The sequence below is a fragment of the Petaurus breviceps genome, unplaced genomic scaffold, assembly GCF_028583685.1.
Source record: "Petaurus breviceps papuanus isolate PSGF00001 unplaced genomic scaffold, PetGlider_PUasm1.0 90451, whole genome shotgun sequence".
In the NCBI taxonomy this organism is placed as follows: Eukaryota; Metazoa; Chordata; class Mammalia; order Diprotodontia; family Petauridae; genus Petaurus; species Petaurus breviceps.
In genome coordinates this window covers 537290-555976 of record NW_027187258.1, presented here as the reverse complement: position 1 = coordinate 555976, position 18687 = coordinate 537290, and the positions used below count along the sequence as shown (strand labels likewise).

General features: G+C 43.1%; 1 protein-coding gene across 1 annotated transcript in view; it reads left to right on the top strand.

Moving 5' to 3' along the window:
- Positions 1–266: 266 nt before the first annotated feature.
- Positions 267–18687, top strand: part of DGKK (diacylglycerol kinase kappa) — a 123471-nt gene continuing 105050 nt past the window's right edge. Inside the window, exon 1 of the mRNA XM_069062469.1 lies at positions 267–458. Coding sequence (XP_068918570.1) covers positions 267–458 — 192 coding nt within the window. The remainder of the gene's footprint in view (positions 459–18687) is intronic.

Here is an 18687-nt window from a genome sequence, read left to right as displayed (position 1 = left end):
CCGGTGATTCGCGGTGTAGGGCGGACAGGAGGCTGGGCTTCATAGCCCCACTGCCCTGCAAGGGCCGCTTCCTGCCAAGCCCCTCTCTCTAGTGGAGCAGTGAGGCTGCAGGAAAGCCAAACAGCCAGCCAGGGCCAAGGCTGCCTGAGCGGGATGCTCTACTGTTGTCTTTTAGAAGGATTACATGAAGCTAGTGGGAGGGAGAAAATAGGCCAAAGTCTTGGGAGCTCCTGGCCTGTGGCACCCCTAAGTGAGACCTTGGGACCATGACTGAGCTGCTGCCACCTGGGGACTCAGTGGCTGGGAAGCCCAGGGAGTCTGCTTCCTCTCTGGACTGGGACAGGCTGGCTCCAGCTGAGGGCCCGGGACAGGAATCCTCTGGCAGTGAGGGAGAGCAAGAAGGGAGCTCCCACAAGCTTATCAGCAGAGTGTCCACATCAGGCCAGATGAGGAGCAAGGTAAAGGCCCAGTCATTAGCATCTTCTGCATGGCCCAGGCTTCTGTGCAGGTGGCCAGGGCTCTTGGAACCTGGGCTGGTTCCGAGCCCAGAGTTCAAATCCTGCTTTTGATCAAACTAGAGCCAGGTGCTTGTTTAATTTTATGGGACTAGTGATATGGGCCAGCCTCACAAGAGGGCCATGTAGACAAATTTCTTAGGGGCACGAAGATGCACCTCCATAAAGGCTCTTATTTGTGAGACTAGCCACAATGCCAACACCTCTGCCCCTTGCGCTTGGGTAGGTAGAGCCCAAATGGTCTCGTTTCCAGCTCCACAGGGAAGGCAGTGTTCAAAAACACTGCCTTCTAGAGTCCATTTTTGGGCACAGCACCTCTACCTGGGGGTGGGGAGCTAGCCATTACTGGAAGAACACCCAGGAAATGAGTAAACCAGTGGGTTTAGGTGGTGCTGGGTTTTCTAATTGGAGTTGTCCAGTCAACTCCTGGTCTGAGGTGGAGCTGGATCCACTGGAGGTAGCCAGCTTAGCTCCTCACCCTAGTTACTGTAGCATTGTGATTAGGCTGTAGTGTGTGTGTGTGTGTGTGTGTGTGTGTGTGTGAGAGAGAGAGACAGAGAGAGACAGAGAGAGAGAGAGAGAGACAGAGAGACAGAGACAGAGAGAGGGATGACAGGGAGGGGGGTCATATTTTCTTCTCTCTTCTCTGGTGGTCTGAGCTATGAATGAGATCTGTCCATGTCCCTCCTTTCTAGAATTTTCAATTTCTAGGCAATGGACCATGGTCCCCTACCTGGTGGCAGAAAGTGTGAGTACAAATGTGTGAATTGGTTTTTTTTAGCAATGATGTGACCCTCCAGGGGTTGATATTAATTGAGCCACATTTGTCTGTCTCTGCTCAGCTTCTATTCTTGAGAATATGCTGTTGAGTATCTTTGTGCCCTGAGATTTGACCAGCTAGGAAGTCATTAAAATTGTAGGACTGAGGAAAATTAGGTGAAGAATAATAGCAGTTGCCCCTGTTTTTTCTTATGGGGTCTCTTTGCACTTTCCCACTGACCAAGAAAAAATTATGTCCTTTATTGCTCCCTTACCTTCCCCCAACCTCAGCCAAGTCTCCCTCCTCTGCATTTATGTATGGACACATGCTGTTGCTAACACCTGGCTTGTCTATTTCGTATGTGTCTGCCTTGTTTCCCCCATTTGATTGTAAGCTCCCTTGGGATAAGGCTCTGCATCTACATCGTGCCTCCCCACACACACACTCACACATGATTGTGCAGAGCATCCCCAGAAATAGAGAGAACTACTGAGCTGCTGGGTCTGAAGGAAGCCAGCCAAGCCCCCTGGTTTGAAGTCCAATGGGGATACAGAGTGAGAAGTAAATGCTCCTTTAAGTGGCCCAGAATCTATGGGCCCTGGGGAAGTACAGTAAATCTTGCCATTTGCAAAGTGGGTGTTAGAACCATAATTAAGAAGTAAATTGAAAACTATTAAAAAAAAATGGTCGGCAAGCATCCTTTCCCCGTTCCTTCCCGACAGCAGGCTGGCAATGATGCTTTTTTTGTTTAGAGGGTAATAAATTCTTTTTCTAAGTGAATACAGCATCCGCAGTGCTATTAACAAGCGCCAGGGCTGTTGATCCTAATACTTAACCTGTTGACGGTCTGGAAGAAATTCTGTCTCCTCCTCCTCCCCCTTCCCCTCCCCCTCCCCTTCTCTCCCTTCCTGGCAAGGTTCTACTGCCTTCTGATTATTCTGGTGGGTTGGGAGAGCTGTGGGGCTCTGGGGCCAGGCCTTTACAGAAAGGAGAAGGAGTCTTTTGCTCATGGGCTATTTGCTCTTATGTCTTTATTAAATATAATCTACGATCTGTGTCTTTGCAAATCAGTAGCCCCTTGAATGGAAAGCTAAACTATCTCCCCCTTGTCCCCCAATCCCCCAGGGGTCAGCAAGCAAACGACAGCTAATCAAATCCCCAAACTCTGACTCTGCTCAATCTGGCCATCTGTGCCTCACAAGACTCCCATTTGTCCACAAACAATCTCTTGGCTGACATGTCATCAATGCTGCTTTCCCCCAAACAGAGGATGGCCTCTGTTGTGGATGCTGCTGAAGGGAGGGGGAGGGAGAGGGAGCAGGAGCAGGCCCCGGAAGAAGCCAACCCCAAGGCACGGAGCAGTAGCTTTGAATCCAGGTGCTCCAGCAGGTTGGGGAGGGGCCCCTCTCTGAGCCTCAGTTTCCTTATCTGTAAACGTGCATAACAATACTTGGCCCACCTACCAAGGGCTGTTGTGGGGAATAGATCCATGTATATTGGAGTTAATATTATTATTGCTTCATGCAACTAAGTGGGGTGGGGGTGGTGGATAGCCACTCATTGTAACAAATTTCCTCCTATCTTTTTCCTTCTCCTTTCTCAGATGAATAAAAGGAGAAATCGACAACCCTTATTTAGAGGCAGCTCTCAGTTAACCATGGGGGACTTATTGGTGGCAAATGTTTAATCCCAGACTGGCTACCCCCACCAACCTTCCAGCCCCCACTTGAGCTGTGCTCAGTCAGGGAAGGCAAACTCATTAGTCTAAGCAAAAGTGAATTAGAAAGGCAAACCTTCCAGGGGCAAAAAACAACAAGAAAACCCTACCAACCAAAGAGTGCCTTCCATGGCCCAAGAGACATGCTTTGGGGATTATCTGCATCACTACTCCCCTCTATTACCACAGATAATTGAGAGTTGGGGATAAGCTTGCAAGCAACGACTGTCTTTCCCACTGAAACCCAGGGCCCTGGCACAGACTCCTGTGTAGCTAATTCAATGAGAGGGTGCCCATGTCGTCAAGTCATTCTGTTTGTTAGTGTCATTAATTAGTGAGACTAGGCTTGGATTTCAGGATGGGGAGGGGGAGGCGAGAGAAATGTTAGATTGGCCTATTTGTATTCTCCTTTCTAGTAGAGTCCTAGGCAAGCCAGAAGGCATTATTGGGTGTGTGTGTGTCCCGTGAGTGTGTTCCATGTCTGTGTTTGTGTGTGTCCTGTGTTGGTTTGTGTGTCCAGTGTCTGTGTGTATGACCTGTGTCTGTATTTGTGCATCCCATGACTGTGTTTGTACATGTCCTATGTGTATGAACATATCCTGTGTCTATGTCTCCTGCGTTTGAGTGTGTGTGTTCTATATGTATGACTGGCCTCTGTGTGTGTGACTGTGTATGAGTGTCCTGTGTGTGTCCTATGTATGAGGGTATCCTGTGTCTTTGTGTGTCCTGTGAGTGTGATGTGCGTATCCTGTGTCTGTGTCCTGTATTGTGCGTGGTGAACATGTATGTTCTGTATTTGTGAATTCCTGTGTATATGTGTGTGCATGTCCTCATGCATGTGTGCTTAAGGAGGGGTAAACCCCATTTAAGGCCACCTGATCAGTGGAAATCCAGATGACCGAGTGGAGATCTGCCCAGACCTTTGGGGATTGTTTGTTTTTACCAAGGGCCCCCTTCACCTTAGGATTCCTCTAAGGAGTGAGCTCTCTCTGGGCATTGAAAATGGGATCTGATTTATAAAAAGTTGAGGCTAGACCAAGGCTCTTGTCTGTATACAGCAGCAGTGTGCACCCATAAACACACATTCCCACACTGAGAGCACACACACACACATGCATATATCCACTGCATGTGGAATGCCATGAACATGCTTTTCCACAAGCACACACATACACGAACATGCACATGCACAGCCCAGCACACATACAGGTCTAGAGTGCAGCCTTTCCTAGGGATAAGAGCCATGATGCAGATGTGCTGCATGCCAAGTGGGGACGTGGACATGTGACTGCCATGGGAGGCTCCCACCATACACGCCCACTGCTTCTAGCTCTCCCTTGCTGACTCTTGGGGAGCCTTCCTGGGCTCTCAGCTCCTGGTTTTTCTTGTCATTGTCTCAGTCTGAATTTTGCGTACTGAGCTCATACAAGAAACAAGCAGACTTGATGGAAATCCCCCTTTCCCCTCCTCCAGGCCCCCCATCAATTTCCCAAAGGGAGGCTCTGGAGAAGCCCCGTTTCTCCCTTAGGCCATGTCTCGGTCTGAACTGGGTACTCGGTGGTGGCCTTGTCCCTTTAACACCAAGTTACTGTTTCAGGCACCATCTGGGTGAACCCTCCCTGGGGGAAATGAGTGTGTGTGAGGAAATTAACAGCAATTAAGGAGCTAGAATATTCAATTCATCCACTTTTCATTAACCCAGTGTGGGAGGAAATGGGGAGAGTTAATAAAGTGACTCTGACCAGATTCTGTCTGGGGCCCTGCCAGGGCCAGGCCAAGTGAGCCACAATCTTGGCTGTGACGGCTGCAGGAGAGCTCTCCCCATTTGAACAGCACAATTTTCATATTCCAAGGGCATCAGCCACTTAAGCCTCTTTTGCTCCCTGGGAGAAGTGTTTTTCCCCAGCCAGACCCAGACAGGCAGCTTCCCCCAGGGCGGGGACCTTGCTTTTCTCCCAGACTGTCTTTCCTCTATCACACAGCCCAGGGCTGCGCCTGCAGGAAATCTTGATTGCTTATTCCTTATTACCCTCCTTCTCCACAGGGAAACCGAGGCAGACCATTCATTAGCTGAGAATTCCAGGAGTCACTGGATTTTAGGGCAAATCTGTCGACAGTCAAAAGCCTGATTTACCTGCCCCACCCCCATCTATTCCCCGGTCTAGCTAATATGAAGGTGGGAGCACTCTCATTTCCTGATGAGGGTGAGGGCTGGCAGCCTTATCTCCCCAGCAGTAATGCCTGCTGCCACACAGGGAGTGACTCTGATGCTGCTGATTTGGGCCTGGATGGTTTTTCATCCAACCATTTACAACAGGAACATCTTGTCCAAGTAAGAAGAGTGGATTATTGATCTTTTATGGATGGAGAAACTGAGGTACAAAGCTGAGAAATTTATCTCTTCCAGCTTCAGCCAAGGCCCTGCTCTGAGCTCGGCACATCATGAAGCTTCTAGTGTTAGAGGTGGAAGAGCTCTCAGGGGCCATTTGCTGGAAGAAGAAAATGAGGCCCAGAGAAGGGAGTCAGCCAGCTCGGCCCTGGACCCCAGGATGCCTCCCCTGGGGGCTGGGGGCCCGGGGCCCAAAAGGAAAAGCAAATAGAACCAAAGTAACTACCTGCTCAGATGTGTAAGGGTCTGGCCAGCTCTTTGGGGTCTTAGCTCTGAAGTTGGTAAACCACATTCTGAATGGCTGCCATTTCTAGCATACTTTTAGGTTGGCAAAGGAATTTATCTTTATCATCTCATTTGAGGGAGGTGCTCTTACAATCTTGAATTTCTGAATGAGGAAACCAAAGCTGAAAGGGGAGAAATGACTTGCCCAGGGTCATAAAGCCATGTGTCAGACTCCAAGTCCACTTCTCTGCCAAGGCTGGGCTAGGTTGGCTATGAGAGCAATGGAGGGAAGGTGTCTTGGCCAGAGTGTGGGCTAGGCAAAGCTCAGCCAGTAGAAAAGCATTGGATGGTAGCTCTACGGGGTCAAACAACATCACACAATGTCAGAGCTGAAAAGCGACTATTCTCCTGTATCTGGAGATGGAGTGACTTGACTAGGGCCACTCGGGCAGTTCCTGGGTAGCAGGGCTCCTGCCTCCCAGCCCAGAGCTCCTTCGTCTACTTTCCCCTTGGGGTTCTGCTCTCTGCTCCACCACTTTCTGAACTGGGGGCTGGCCTGGCCTCATGGTGCCTGGGAAGGGAGTGTGCTTTGGCTGAAGTCTTTCTCACTGGAAACATATGGTCCAGTTGGAGAAGCCCGTTAGTTTCAAAGGTGGGGCGGGGCTGGGAAATTTACTAGGGACAGTGAGTCTTTCCTATGCTCTGTCCTTCCAGATGTTCCAGGAGGAAGCAGTTGTGTGTGGTTGCTCCTTACTTGCTGTCCGAGAGCTCCCTTTGGGAGCCAGAGCAGCATGATAGTCTGAGGGATCTCTTGGGAGCCAGAGACTGGGGCACCCAGGTGAAAGAAGGCCTCTAACTAGCCCAGATTGAAAGCTGGCTGAGACCTTCCAGGTGAGTGAACTCAGAGGATGAGGCTTTGAGTTCCACCTCGGGGCTCTCATCTATAAAATGGGACCATTTGACTCAATGTTCCCTGAAGTCCTTTCAAGTGTGCATTCTATGAGGCTGAGATATGGCTGACACTAAATAACACTTTGTAGTCTACAGAGGACTTTACCATCTCACTGGAGTCTCCTGACAGCCCTCTGAGGTAGGTGCTGTTATTATTCCTATTTTACAGAGGGAGAAACTTAGGTCCAGGTGAAATGACTTGCTCAAGGTCATGTAAGATTAAGTGTAGGACCAGAACTAGGACATGTCTCCTGGCTGCTGGTTTAAAGATCATGCACTATGGCATAGTGAGGATGCCTGATGTGGATTCAGGAGGCTCTGGTTCAAATCCTACCTCTGACCCAGACTTGCTGGGGAGCCCAGAGCAAGTTGCTTGACCTCTCTCACTCACACTTCCTCCACAGTTGGGGGGCTCAAATGTGATAATGTATGGAAAGACTGACCAATGTGGAAACATTGTCCACTTACATTGGCAGGTGCTCTTTAAACTTACAGTATCTACTTGCCTGAGGGCCCAGAGACGTTTACTGGCTTCACTCAGGTCTCCCCAGCGCCCAGCCCAGCCATTGAGCCCCTAGGCTATGCTATACACATCCATAGAAAATATATTTCTACCTGGGTCTGTCTCTGTGCATGTGTGTGTATGGATATGTAGGATTTTATCCAAGTATACCTGGCATTGAGTGATTTTTTGCCAGCCCTGGCACCCCCATACTCCCCTCTCCCTCAACCCTGCCTTTGAATCCAACGAGAGCAGGCCACACCACTACCCAGCTGACCAGTTTCTCTCTGGTTGAGAATGGAAGGACCTCTAGTCTACCTGTCTGTGAATAGAACATGGACAGAGGTGCTCAAGGTAATGACTGGAGACAGAAAGCATGTGCTTTTTCAACCTGTGACCTAAAGGAATGTCTTCTGCCAGGGCCACGGGAATTGGGGAAGGTGACATAGTTTGGCCTGCATCAGAGGAGAATTGGATTCTGTAACTCCATAAACTACAACTCACTATGCAGTTTAGGACTTTTCTTTCATTTGCTCAGCAAGCCTTTCTTAAGTACCTTATAGGTTCTGGAAGCTGATGGGACAAAGACAAAATCCCCAAGAGTTTGTATCTCATTGAAGGGCTCCATTGTGCATATACAGACAAGTAATAGAATAAATAGAAAGGAATTTGTACCTCAGTCTCCCTACTTGTAAAATGAAGTTTAGGGAACCTCCCGCCCATCAGGAAGAAGCATGAGTTCTGGGAGGCAGCCCCTGACCAGGGAGCACAGCAAGCCGATGGTGGCCGGCCCTCCTCGGTGACTGCCATTAGCAAGGTTTATCCCTGGCAGGCGCCCCAAGGAGCCTCTCACTCTCTTCGCACTACATTTGTTGCTATATTTAATCCCATCTCGAGGCGACAAACTCTGGAGACTTCATTAGTGTCATGTCATTGTTGGATTTGGCCCTGGTGCCTGCAGTTGGCTTCCCTCTTGTAATCAGATGTAGCCCGTGTTCCCCCCCCCCAGGCCATGATTGTCTTCAGGGGGCCTTCTGACCGTCCAGAAGGGTGGACTCTTGGACTGGCCTTACTGTTGGTTGTGTACATCATTTTGGAATGGTGATCATGAGGTTCGTCTACAGGATGATGATAGGATATGCTCAAGCATCAGGGAGGGACTAGGAAACATGAGAGTGTTCCCTTTGTAGGCCCTAGGAATTGATTGCTTTGATCCTAGGCTCAGATCTGAAAGAGACCATGGACCGAATTGTCTAGTCCAATGCCATCATTTGACAGAAGAGGAAATAGATCCAGAGAGGATCCTTGCCTTGCCCAATGGTGCACACTTGGGTTCCAAATCTAGTGCATGGCAGTTCATTTGCTCAGGATTTAGGCTCCGCTGCGTGCTACATGCATGTATTCTTGGTCAGAGACATGTCCTCATACCAGGGGTCAATGTTCAAGATAACTTCACACACACCAAGACCAGGAGGTGGCTTTCATGTGAAAGACAGAGTGAGTAGGTAGAGAGTCATCTCAGGATCAGCCTTGAAAGTCAGGTGGCTGGAATACCCACGGCTAAGTGCCTCTGGCAGACTGGTTCTCAACTAGGGACCCCAGAGAATTGTCTTGAGACCTTTAGTAGTTCAATTTAACAGCTGTATGTGACCTACAACTGTGGTTACTGAACCTTTACTGTATCTCACTTCACTAAGGGGTCTCAGGTACCTATACAGAGCCTGAGAATACACAGCCCCCAAAGAGAGCGCTATTGAAATGTAGCAAGGGTCTTCCTGTGAGCAGAGCTAAAGGATGCTCTTTGTCTATGTGGTAATCCATCTTCCTGATGACGTCTTTATTTTTTAAAATTCAATTCAGTTTTCTTTTCATTTCCAAATTCTCCCTCTCTGCCTCTCTGCCTCCCACCCATTGAGAAAGCAAGAAACACAAAACCCATTATCACGTATGTGTAGTCATGAAAAACAAATTCTGTCATTGGCAATTTCCAAAATGCCTCAGTTTGCCCTCTGAGCCCATCACCTCTCTTTCTGGGGGTGGACAACATGTTTCATCATGAGTGCTTTGAAATTTTGTTTAGTTATTGTGTTAAGCAGAGTTACTAAGTCTTTCAAAGCTGATAATCTACAATTATTTACAATATTGTTGTTACTGTACAAATTGTGCTTCTGGTTCTGTTCATTTCACTCTGCCTCAGTTCAGCCAAGTCTTCCTAGACTTCCTTCATCATCTCTTACAGCACAATAGTATTCCATCACGTGCATATATCATAACTTGTTCAGTCATTCCCCAATTTGTGGGCATTCCCTTAGTTCCTAATTCTTTATTGCTATAGAAAGAGCTGCTATAAATGTTTTTGTACATCTAGGTCTTTTTCCTCTTTCTTTGATATCTTTGTGGACTAGGCCTAGTAGTAGTATTGCTGGGTCAAAGGGCATATGCAGCTTAATAGCTCTTTGGACATAGTTGAAAATTACTTTCCAGAATGGTTGTACTAATTCACAGCTCCACTAACAATGTGTTAGTATACCTAATTTCCCTTAGCCTCTCTGGCATTTCTCATTTTCTTTTTTTGTCATCTTAGGCTGTGTGAGATGGTAACTCAAAGTTGTTTTAATTTGCATTTCTCTAATTATTAGTGATTTAAAGCATTTTATGGCTATTGATAGGTTGGATTTCTTCCTGTGAAATCTGCCTATTCATATCCTTTGACCATTTATCAGTTGGGGAATGGCCCTTAGTTTTGTACATTTGACTCAGTTTCCTATATATTTTAGAAATGAGACCTTTATCAGAAAAGCTTGATGTAAGGATATTTCCCCAAGTTTTCTGCCTTTCTTCTCTTTTTACCTGTTAGTTTTGTTTGTGCAAAAACTTTTTAATTTTATGTAATCAAAATCATTCATTTTACCTCCTGTGTACCTTTCTACCTCTTATTTGGTGATGAACTATTCCATATCCATAAATCTGACAAGTAATTTCTTTCATTCTTTCCTGATTTGCTGATGATATCGCCCTTTATGTCTAAATCATGAACTCATTTGGAGCTTATCTTGGCATATATCGTGGGATGTTGGTCTGGGCCTCATTTCTGCCAAAGTGCTTTTTCGTTTTCTTAACGGCTTTTGTTGAATAGTGATTTCTTGCCCCAATAGCTGCGTTCTTTGTGTTTATCAAACAAGTTACTGTGCTCATTTGCTTCTGTATACATTGTGTACTTAATCTATTCCACTGTTCTAATGCAGTACCAAGTTGTTTTTGATGATGGTTTCAGATATGGTACTGCTAGTTCCCTGTTCTCATTTTTTTCATAAACTCCCTTGACATTTTTGATCTTATGTTCCTCTAGATGAACATTGTTATGATTTTTCTTGTTCTATAAAGTAAGTCTTTCGTAATTTGATTGGTATAGCACTAAGTAAATTAATTTATGTAGAATGACCATTTTATTATATTAGTTTGATCTACCCATGAACAATTAATATTTCTACAATCATTTAGAAATGTATTTGTGTGAAGAGTGTTTGGTCATTGTGTTCGTATAATTTCCTATGTGTGCTGCAAGTAGACTCCTAAGTGTTTTATATTATCTGTAGTTCTTTTAAATGGAATTTTTCTATTTCTTCCTTTGGGGTTTTGTTGGTAATATGCAGAAATGCTGAGATTTGTGTGGGCTTATTTTTGTATTCTGCAACTTTACTTAAGTTGTAAATAGGTTCAATGAGACTTTGAGTTGATTTTCTAAGGGTTCTCTAAGTATACCATCATATCATCTGCAAAAAGTGACAGTTTAATTTCCTCATTGCCTATGCCTATTTTTTCGATTTGTTTTCCTTGTCTTATTGCTAAAGGTAGTAAGTATTTCTAGTATAATATTGAATAAGAATGGTGATAATGGACATCCTTACTTCACTCCTGATCTCACTGGAATGACTTCTAGCTTATCCCAGTACAAGTAATGTTTGCTACTATTTATTTTATTTTAAACATTTTCCACTTAATAGTATTTTATTTTTAATTACATGCAAAATAGTTTTCAACATTCACTTTTACAAGATTTTGAGTTCTAGATTTTTTTCTCCCTCCCTCCCCTCCCGCAATCGCATATAGGCTATTCATGTACAATCATATTAAACATATTTCCACATTAGTCATGTTGAGAAAGAAGAATCAGAACAAAAGGGGAAAACCACGAGAAAGAAAAGAAAAAGAGAGAGAAAATAGTTTGCTTTGATCTTCATTCGGACTCCATAGTTCTTTCTCTGCATGTGGACAACATTTTCCATCATGAGTTCCTTGAAATTGTCTTAGATCATTGCATTGCTGAGAAGAGTTAAGTCTATCAAAGTTGGTCATTGTTCAATGTTGCTGTTACTGTATACGATGTGCAAACTTCACTCAGCATCAGTTCATGCAAGTCTTTTCGGGTTTTTCTGAAATCTACCTGCTGATCATTTCTTATAGAATAATAGTATTCCATTACACTCATATACCACAACTTGTTCAGTCATTCCCCAATTGATATCTCCTCAATTTCCAATTCTTTGCTACCACAAAAAGAGCTGCTATAAATATTTTTGTACATGTGGATCCTTTTCCCTTTTTTAATGATTTCTTTGGGATACAGACCTAGTAGTGGTATTGCTGGATCAAAGGGTATATGCACAGTTTTATAGCCCTTTGGGCATAGTTCCAAACTGCTTTCCAGAGTGGTTGGATCAGTTCACAACTCCATCAACAATGCATTAGTGTTCCAATTTTCCCACTTCTTCTCTAACATTTATCGTTTTCCCTTTTTGTCATATTAGCCAATCTGATAGGGGCTACTACTTATTTTAAAGAAAGCTCCATTTATCCATATGCTTTTTAGTGTGTTAAGCAGGAATAAGTGTAGTATTTTGTCAAAAGATTTTGCATTTATTGAAATAACCATACAATTTTTGTTGTTATTTCATAATATTGTCAGTTATGCTAATAGTTTTCCTAATATTAAACGAGCCTTGCATTCCTGATATAAATCCAATCTGGTAAAAAGTATATGATCTTGGGGCAGGTAGGTGGCACAGTGAGTAGAGCACTGGCCCTGGAGTCAGGAGGATCTGAGTTCAAATCCGGCCTCAGACCCTTAACACTTACTAGCCAGCTGTATGACCTTGGGCAAGTCACTTAACCCCAATTGTCCTGCCTTCCCCCCTCCAAAAAAGCAAAAAAAAGTATATGATCTTTGTGATATATTGCTGTAATTTCCTTGCTAATATTTTATTTAAAATTTATGCATCAATACTCATTAGGGGAATTGGTCTATAATTTTCTTTCTCTGTTTTGATTCTCCCTGGTTTAGGTATAAAGAACCACATTCGTGTCATAGAAAGAATTTGGTAGGATTTTTTCTTTACCTATTTTTTTCAAGTTTATGTAGTATTGAAATGAGCTGTTCTCTAAATATTTGGTAGAATTTGTTCATATATTTATCTGGTCCTGTTTTTTTGTTGTTGTTATTGTTGCTGTTTTCCCTTGGGGAGTTCATTTATTACTTGTACAATTTCTTTTTCTAAGGATTATTTAAATTTCTATTTCCTGTTCTCTTAATCTAGGTAATTTGTATTTTTTAAAATATTCATCCATTTAATTTCGATTGTCAGTTTTATTGGCGTATAGTTGGGGCACAGTAATTCCTGATACTTGATTTTATTTCATCTTCATTGATTATGAATTCACCTTTTTCATTTTGATGCTGATAATTTGTTTTTCCCCTTTTTGAAAATTAACTTAACCAATGATTTATCTATTTTGTTGGTTCTTTTAAACAGCATCTACTTTTATTTATTTATTGACTTAATGTTTTTCTTACCTTCAGTTTTGTTAATGTCTTCTTTGGTTTTTAGGATTTCTATTTCAGTGTTTAATTGGGGTTTTTAATTTGTTATTTCTCTTTTCAGTGTCATGCCCAACTAAATTGATCTGCTCTTTTTCTCTTTTAATGTAAGCATTTAGACCTAAGTACTGGTTTGACTACATCCCACAAATTTTGTATGTTTTCTCATTGTTGTCATGATTTTTAATGAAATTATTGATTGTTTCTACTATTTGTTCATTGCCCCACCTATTCTTCAGGACTTATTTAGTTTCCAGTGAATTTTTAATCTATGTTTCCAAGGCCCTTTGTTAAGTATAATTTTTGTTTTATGCTTGGGAAAAGATGCATTTAATATTTCTACTTTTCTGCACTTGTTTTCTGCCTTAATACATGATCAGTTTTTGTAAAGGTGCTATGCACAACTGAGAAACAGGTATCCACTTTCTATTCCCATTCACCATTCTCCAGAGGTCTATCATATCTAACTTTTTATTATCTAAAATTTTATTCATCTCCCAAACTTCTTCTTCGTTTATTGTATGGTTACATTTATTTAGGTCTGAGAGGAGTAAATTGCGGTCCCTCATTATTATAGTTTTGCTCTCTATTTCTTCATGTAACTCATTTAATTTGTCCTTTAAGAATTTAGAAGCAAAAAAGAAAAACAACAAAAAAAAAGCATTTAAAAGCTATGCCATTTGGTACATGTGTGTGTGTGTACACACATATATTATTCATATGAATTCATGATCTAGGATATCTTCCAGCAAATGTAGTCATTAAAAAAGATTATCTCTTTTAATTAGGTCTATTTTTGCTTTCGCTTTGTCTGAGATCATGATTACCATCTCTGCCTTTTTTTTACTTCTGTTGAAACATAAATTCTGCTCCAGCTCCTTATTATGTATCTGTTTCAAGTGTGTTTCTTAAAAAGAACATATTGTTGAATTCTGATTTCTAATCTAGTCTACTCTCCTTTTCTATATTATGGGTGAGTTCACCGTGTTCTTTCTATTCTATTCTCTTATCCTTCTCTTTTTTACCCTGTCTCCTCCTCAAGAGACTGTTTTGCTTCTGATCACTGCCTCTCTTAATCTGCTGTTGTTTTTATAACCTCTCCCCCTTCCTCTTAACCCCTTTCCCCATTTCCCTGTGGGGTAAGATGAACTTCTGCATCCATTTGTATATATGTATATTCTTCCCTCTTTGAATTAGTTCAGATTAGAGTGAGGCTCAAGTGTTGCCTGCTTTCTCTCTGTCCTCATTGTATAAAAAGTCTTTGTTGCATGTCCCATTTATGTGAGATAATTTTTTCCCATTCTTCCTCCCAATGCATTTCTCTTCCTTACCTTCTTTTGAGATCATCCAAACACAATAGAATCACCCACACTTAGGCTCTCTTTCTAATTAGACTTCTTCTAAGACCCATAGTGATGATAAAGTTCTAAGCAGTTATAAGTATTATCTCCCCATGTAAGAGTGTAAACAGTTTAATCTTGCTTAATCCCTTATGATTTCTCACTCATGTTTACCTTTTTATGTTTCTCTTTAGTCCTGTGTTTAAATGTCAGATTATGTATTTATCTCTAGTTTTTTCATCAGGAATGCTTGGAAGTCCTCTATTTGATTAAATATCCTTTTTCCCTTGTAGTATTCTACTCAGTTTTGCTGAGTTGGTTGTAATCTTAAATATTTTGTATCATATTCTAGGCTTTGTATTTTTTTTGTAGTGGCAGCTGCTAAATCTTGTGTGAGTCCAACTGTGGCTCCATGGTACTTGAATATTTCTTTCTGGTTGGTTGCAGTATTTTCTCCTTGACCAGGGGACTCTGCATCTTGGCTATAATATTCCTAGGAATTTTTATTTTGGGGTTTTTTTCAGCTGATGAACTGTGTATTCTTTCAGTTTTTGCTTTACCTTCCCAGTTCTAAGATATTTGGGCAGTTTTCCTTTATAATATTTTGAAATTTGATGTCTAGGCTCTTTTTATTGTTCATGGTTTTCAGGTAGTACAATGATTATGAAATTCTTTCCTTCATCTCTTTTCCAGGTCAGTTGTTTTCCCTGTGAAATATTTCACATTTCCTTCTTTTTTCAGTTTTCTTACTTTGTTTTTCTATTTCTTGATATCTCATGGAGTAATTAGCTTCCATTCGAACAATTCTAATTTTTAAGAAGCTGTTTTCTTTAATGAGGTTTTGTACCTCTATTACCAAGCTATTAGTTCTCCTTTCATAATTTTCTTTCATTGTTCTAATTTATTTTCCTATTTTTTCCCTCTGCTGCTCTTACTTGATTTTTTAAATCTTTTTTTTTCTTTTTTAAAAATCTCTTTCTTCAGCACTTGCTTTAACTTGTTTAGGAATTTTGTTTGTTTTTTTTCATTGTGAGGTAATTGGGGTTAAAGGACTTGCCCAGAGTCACACAGCTAGTAAGTGTCAAGTGTCTGAGACTGAATTTGAACTCAGGTCCCCCTGACTCCAGCACCAGTATTCTATCCACTGCACCACCTAGCTGACCCTTTGTCTAGAAATTCTTGTTGAACTTATGTCCCATCTGTGTTTTACTTTGAGGCCTTAACTTGGAGATGTTTTCAGGTAATTCCCTTTCATGTTTGTGTCTTGAGCTTCCTTGTCACCATAATAGATTTTTATGGTCAGGTTCTTCTCTTCATTCTTGTAGTCCATTTCTTGGCTTTTTGCTTCATGTTAGTGTTGGGCTCTGCTCAAGTGTGGGAGACGTTTGGTCTGTGTTTCTGTCTTCTTATGTCCTTCTGCTGCTTTCACAGCTCAGTCTAGGAGCTTGAAAGTTCTTGATGCTTCCAAAGTGTTGTAATATGAGGAGAGATTTGTTCACTGTCCTCCTGGTCTGAGCTCTGCAAGTTCCTGACCCAGGTTTGGTTTTGTTGCCTTGTATGTGGTTGTTTCAGTACACTGCTTCAAGGTTCAATCACTGTTAGCCCACTGGGAGGTTCTGCAACAGGTTCAGAGCAGCTGAGTTGCTGGTACCCTTTGGCATTGGTTTTCTGCCCTGGATATTCCACTACAGATTTATGTGTGGCCTTAAAGGTTAGAATTGAGTCTCTGCTCTGCTCTTGAACTCAAAACCATACAGCTAAGTTTCTGGAACTTGTTCTTTGCTCCTTTTACAAGTAGGACCCCTGCTCCCTCCTGAACACTTCCCTCCACCTTGGAAATGTGACCCAGAACTGGGTAATGGGTGACAGAGCTGCCAGATAGCAACTATTCCAACTCATCACACTAGTTCAGGGATCCCCTGGGGTCTCTTTATGCCCCAGTGCTTCCTGCCCTTGTGTATACTCTCAGCCCCCTTATGATTCCTGGGTGCTTCAGTGTTTCCTGTAGCTGCAACAGCTAGACAGTCCCTGCCCTAGCATAGACAGACCTCTCTCTGTTTGTTTTTCTAAGCTGCCCTGGGCTAGAAAAATGACTCACTGTGACTATTTCTTGGCTTTTTAAGTCAGAATTCAGCTTGTTGTTTTCTAAGTTATTGTGGAAGAGGTGTGCTAGGAGAACTAGGCAAACATGCTTCCTCTCACTCTACCATTTGGAGTTTTCTGTGCCCCTCCCTTGCCCTCCTCCAATCCCTTTGAGTTCTTGACTTAACTGGACAATCTAGAAAATGCTTTTCCCAGATTGGTGCATCCATGAGAAGCTAAGGCAAGGGTGATAACATGTCATACTTTGAAGGCTCCAGAAGCCCCATGTAGGTCAGGAATCATTGTTATCTTTGAATAGCCAATGGTTTCACTGTAACCAGGACTCTTCTTTCTTCCTGTAGAACCTATCAGGTATGGTTTTGTTGGCAATAATGTCATGCCCTTTGTAGCTTTATTGTCACTGCAGTTCCCATGAATCTGAGATATGTAAAAACTCCCATTTGGATCTCCTGCCCTGGCAGTTGTTCTCATTGAGATCAGTCCCAGGCACACAAGGCCTCAGGTAGCATCTTCTGCCTGTTTAACCTTTTAGGTCAGTGACCTTCCCAGTTTGGTCAGAACGGGTTAACTTCCCAGGAATCTCCCAGTCCTGTGACATTCATACAAAGCCGCACTTACAGGAGGTTCGTAACACCTCAAAGCTAGAATGGATCTCACTGGTCTTTTGACCCAATGGCATGGACCTTCCTAACATCCTTAACAAAAGCATCCAGCCTCTGCATGAAAATCTGAAATGATGGGAAACTCACTCCCTTCAGAGGCATTCCATTTCATTTTGGGACAGCTTTGCAACCACCACCCATTACTTCTTGTTGTGTCCTCTAGGGTCTAGCAGAATAAAGCAATGTCTTTCCTAAACATGACACCCCAAACTGCAAAAGTGGTCTGGTGAGGACAGAGGACAGCGGAACCATGCTTTCAGTCAATCACATTTATTAAGTGCCTACTATGTGCCAGACACTTAGTCTCTGCCCTCAAGGAACTTCCAGTCTAATAGGGGAGTCAATATACAAACACATATATACAAAACAAGCTATAAATAGATCGAAGAGTAATAAGTAACAGAGGAAAGATGCTGGAATTGTCTTGGCTTGGGAAAGGCTTCCTTGTAGAAGGTGGGATTTCAGTTTGAACTTAAAGGAAGCTAAGGAAGATAGTTGGTAAAGATGAGGAGGGAGAGCATTCCAGCAATGGAGGACAGACCTAGAAAATGCCCAGAGTTGGGAGATGGAATGGCCGGGAGGCCAATGTCACTGGATCAAAGAATATGTAACGACACTGGAAAGGTAGGAGGGGCTAGGTTATGAAGGGCATTTGGTATTTGCTCCTGGAAGTGATAGGGAGCCACTGGAGTTTATTGAGTAGAAGAGTGACACGGCCAGACCTGTGCTTTAGGAAAATCATTTTAGTGTCTGAATGGAGGATGGATTGGAGTAGGAGGCCTGAGGCAGGCAGCTCCCAGCAGCTGTTGCAATAATCTAGGTGTGAGGTGATGAGAGTGATGCACCAGGGTGAGGGCAGTGTTGGTGGAGGAAAGGGGGGTATTTGAGAGATGTTAGAAAGCTAAAATCAGCAGGCTTTGGCAACAGACTGCACATGGAGGGTGACTGACTCCTAGGTTGGGAGCCTGAGGGACTGGAAGGATGGGAGCGCCCTCAACAGGAAAAGGGAAGGCAGGAGAGAGAGAAAGTATAAGGGGAAAGATCTTGGGTTCTGTTTGGGAAATATTAAGCTATTCCCACAGGCCTTTGTCACTTTTGTATCCATTGGTTATCTCCCTGAGTTTATGCCTTTGAAAAATATCAGTTGTTTAGTGAGTTCCCTGTGTGTCCTCATTGGTCTCTTTAGACAGCTCCTCTCTTTCTCAGTCTTTGGATTTCTTCAGGCCCCATTCAGGCTCCTGCAGCTAGAATTTCTTTACCAAAACTCTCTTCATGGCTGGGATAAAGATAGCCTCAATTTGCCTTCTCCACAGAATAATTTACTCAAACCTGGTCTACACTCACTTGTGTCCAGACCAAGGTGAGCCGCCTGCACCACAGTGATAGGGCAGAAGGCTAGCTGGGGAATCCCAGTGAGTGTTGCTGTGGCCAGCGAAGTCGAGATACATCTTAGGTCATTTCTTCATCACAAAAGGCCACACCCTCAAACACACACACACACACACTCACACACACACCAGACTATTGGTCACACACACACTCACACAGACACACACACACTCACATACACACACACACCAGACTATTGGGTTTCAAACACACACACACACTCACTCACATACACTTACTTGCACACAATCACACACAC